General features: G+C 61.8%; 1 protein-coding gene across 1 annotated transcript in view; it reads right to left on the reverse strand.

The window, feature by feature from the left end:
* Positions 1-340: 340 nt before the first annotated feature.
* The window catches only part of SBK3 (SH3 domain binding kinase family, member 3), a 1,592-nt gene continuing 530 nt past the window's right edge, over positions 341-1,402 (reverse strand). The window contains exons 2-3 of the mRNA XM_009891117.1: positions 1,201-1,241; positions 341-1,081 (exon numbers count right to left, since the gene is read on the reverse strand). Of these exons, the coding sequence (XP_009889419.1) occupies positions 341-1,081; positions 1,201-1,241 (782 nt within the window). The remainder of the gene's footprint in view (positions 1,082-1,200; positions 1,242-1,402) is intronic.

Raw genomic sequence — 1,402 nt, forward strand, 5'->3', positions numbered from 1 at the left:
CTTGCATCAGCCTTAACAGCTTTAATTTCTAATTAATTAATTGCTCTCCTCCTGTTTCTCTCTGTCACCCCATGGGCTGCTTTTGCCCTGGGTTTCCCTTGTGCATCTCAGAGCTGTGCAACAGTTGCTCAGGCGGACAGTTGTCACCACCGCTGACTGACATGGATTTGCAAGGTGCTGGGCATCAAGCTGCAGGGCTGGGGTCTCCGGGCGGCATCACTTCTCCTTCCTGTGCTTGCAGCCCATTTCCAGCCCCACAAGTCTCAGCCATCGGACAGGGAGTCCAGACCCCAGGAGCGCCTGCCATGATACCAGCACCCGGATGGAGGGGAGGTGCTGGTTACCGGCACGGGGCCAGAGCGTTAGCTGGGGGCATGGGAACCTCATCTCCCCCACCAGCAGCATCCCACCCCCCAGTGCCCCCCAAGCTCTCCCCCATGCCATTGCTAAGACAGGACTGGGAGCTGCTTGGTGTCAGCTCCCTGGCACCAGGGACCATCACCCAGGGCAGGGACAAGTATTTCTGCACCTCGATGGCCGGGCTCCGGCGGTCAGGGTCCAGCGTCAGCAAGCGCCGGAGCATCTCCAGCGCCCCAGAGTCGAATACTTGCCAGGACGCTGGCACCCTCCGCCCTGCCACGCCACCCTGCCAGGCGCTGAAGTCCTCAAACTGGGGGTCAGAGCTGGCGGCCACAGCCCAGGGGAAGCAGCTGGTGCAGAGGCAGAAGAGCAGGATGGCGAAGGCCCAGACGTCCAGGCTGGAGTCCAGCTCCAGTGTGTCAGAGCCCTGGAGCAGGCAAAGCTCCGGTGGGGTGTAGGGCAGGGTGCCGGACATGGCACCCACTGCTGAGCCCTGCACGCGGGTGAGCCCAAAGTCTCCAAGCTTCACCCGCCGGCACTCGCGGTCAAAGAGCAGCACGTTGTCCAGCTTGACGTCCCGGTGCACGAGGGCACGGCTGTGCATGAAGTCCAGCGCCTCAGCCAGCTGGGATGCACAGCGCTTCACCAGCTCCTCCGCCAGACCCTCCAGAAGGGAAGGTGGTACCCTCATCTGCTGCATCACCCCCTCCCCAAAGGGGGGCTGCAGCACCCAGACCCCTGCCCAGCACCACCAACCTGGGCTCTGCCTCATAGCAGCCTGTAGCTACATGCCAGCACTGCAAAGGCTCTCCCCACATGCAGCACGAGCATGCACCCCACTGAAAAGGGTCTCCCCATGAACACAGTGTCACTGCACCCCACTGCAAAGGGTCTCCCCACAAAAAGCATGACTATGCAACCCACTGCAAAAGGTGTCCCCACACACAGTGTCACTGCACTCACTGCAAAGGGTCTCCTCCCAAGTCACTGCACCCACTGCAAATCTGCCCTGGCACCTTCTCCTCCATCCTCCAACCCCTCC

The sequence above is a fragment of the Charadrius vociferus genome, unplaced genomic scaffold, assembly GCF_000708025.1.
Source record: "Charadrius vociferus isolate BGI_N301 unplaced genomic scaffold, ASM70802v2 scaffold229, whole genome shotgun sequence".
Classification (NCBI taxonomy): domain Eukaryota; kingdom Metazoa; phylum Chordata; class Aves; order Charadriiformes; family Charadriidae; genus Charadrius; species Charadrius vociferus.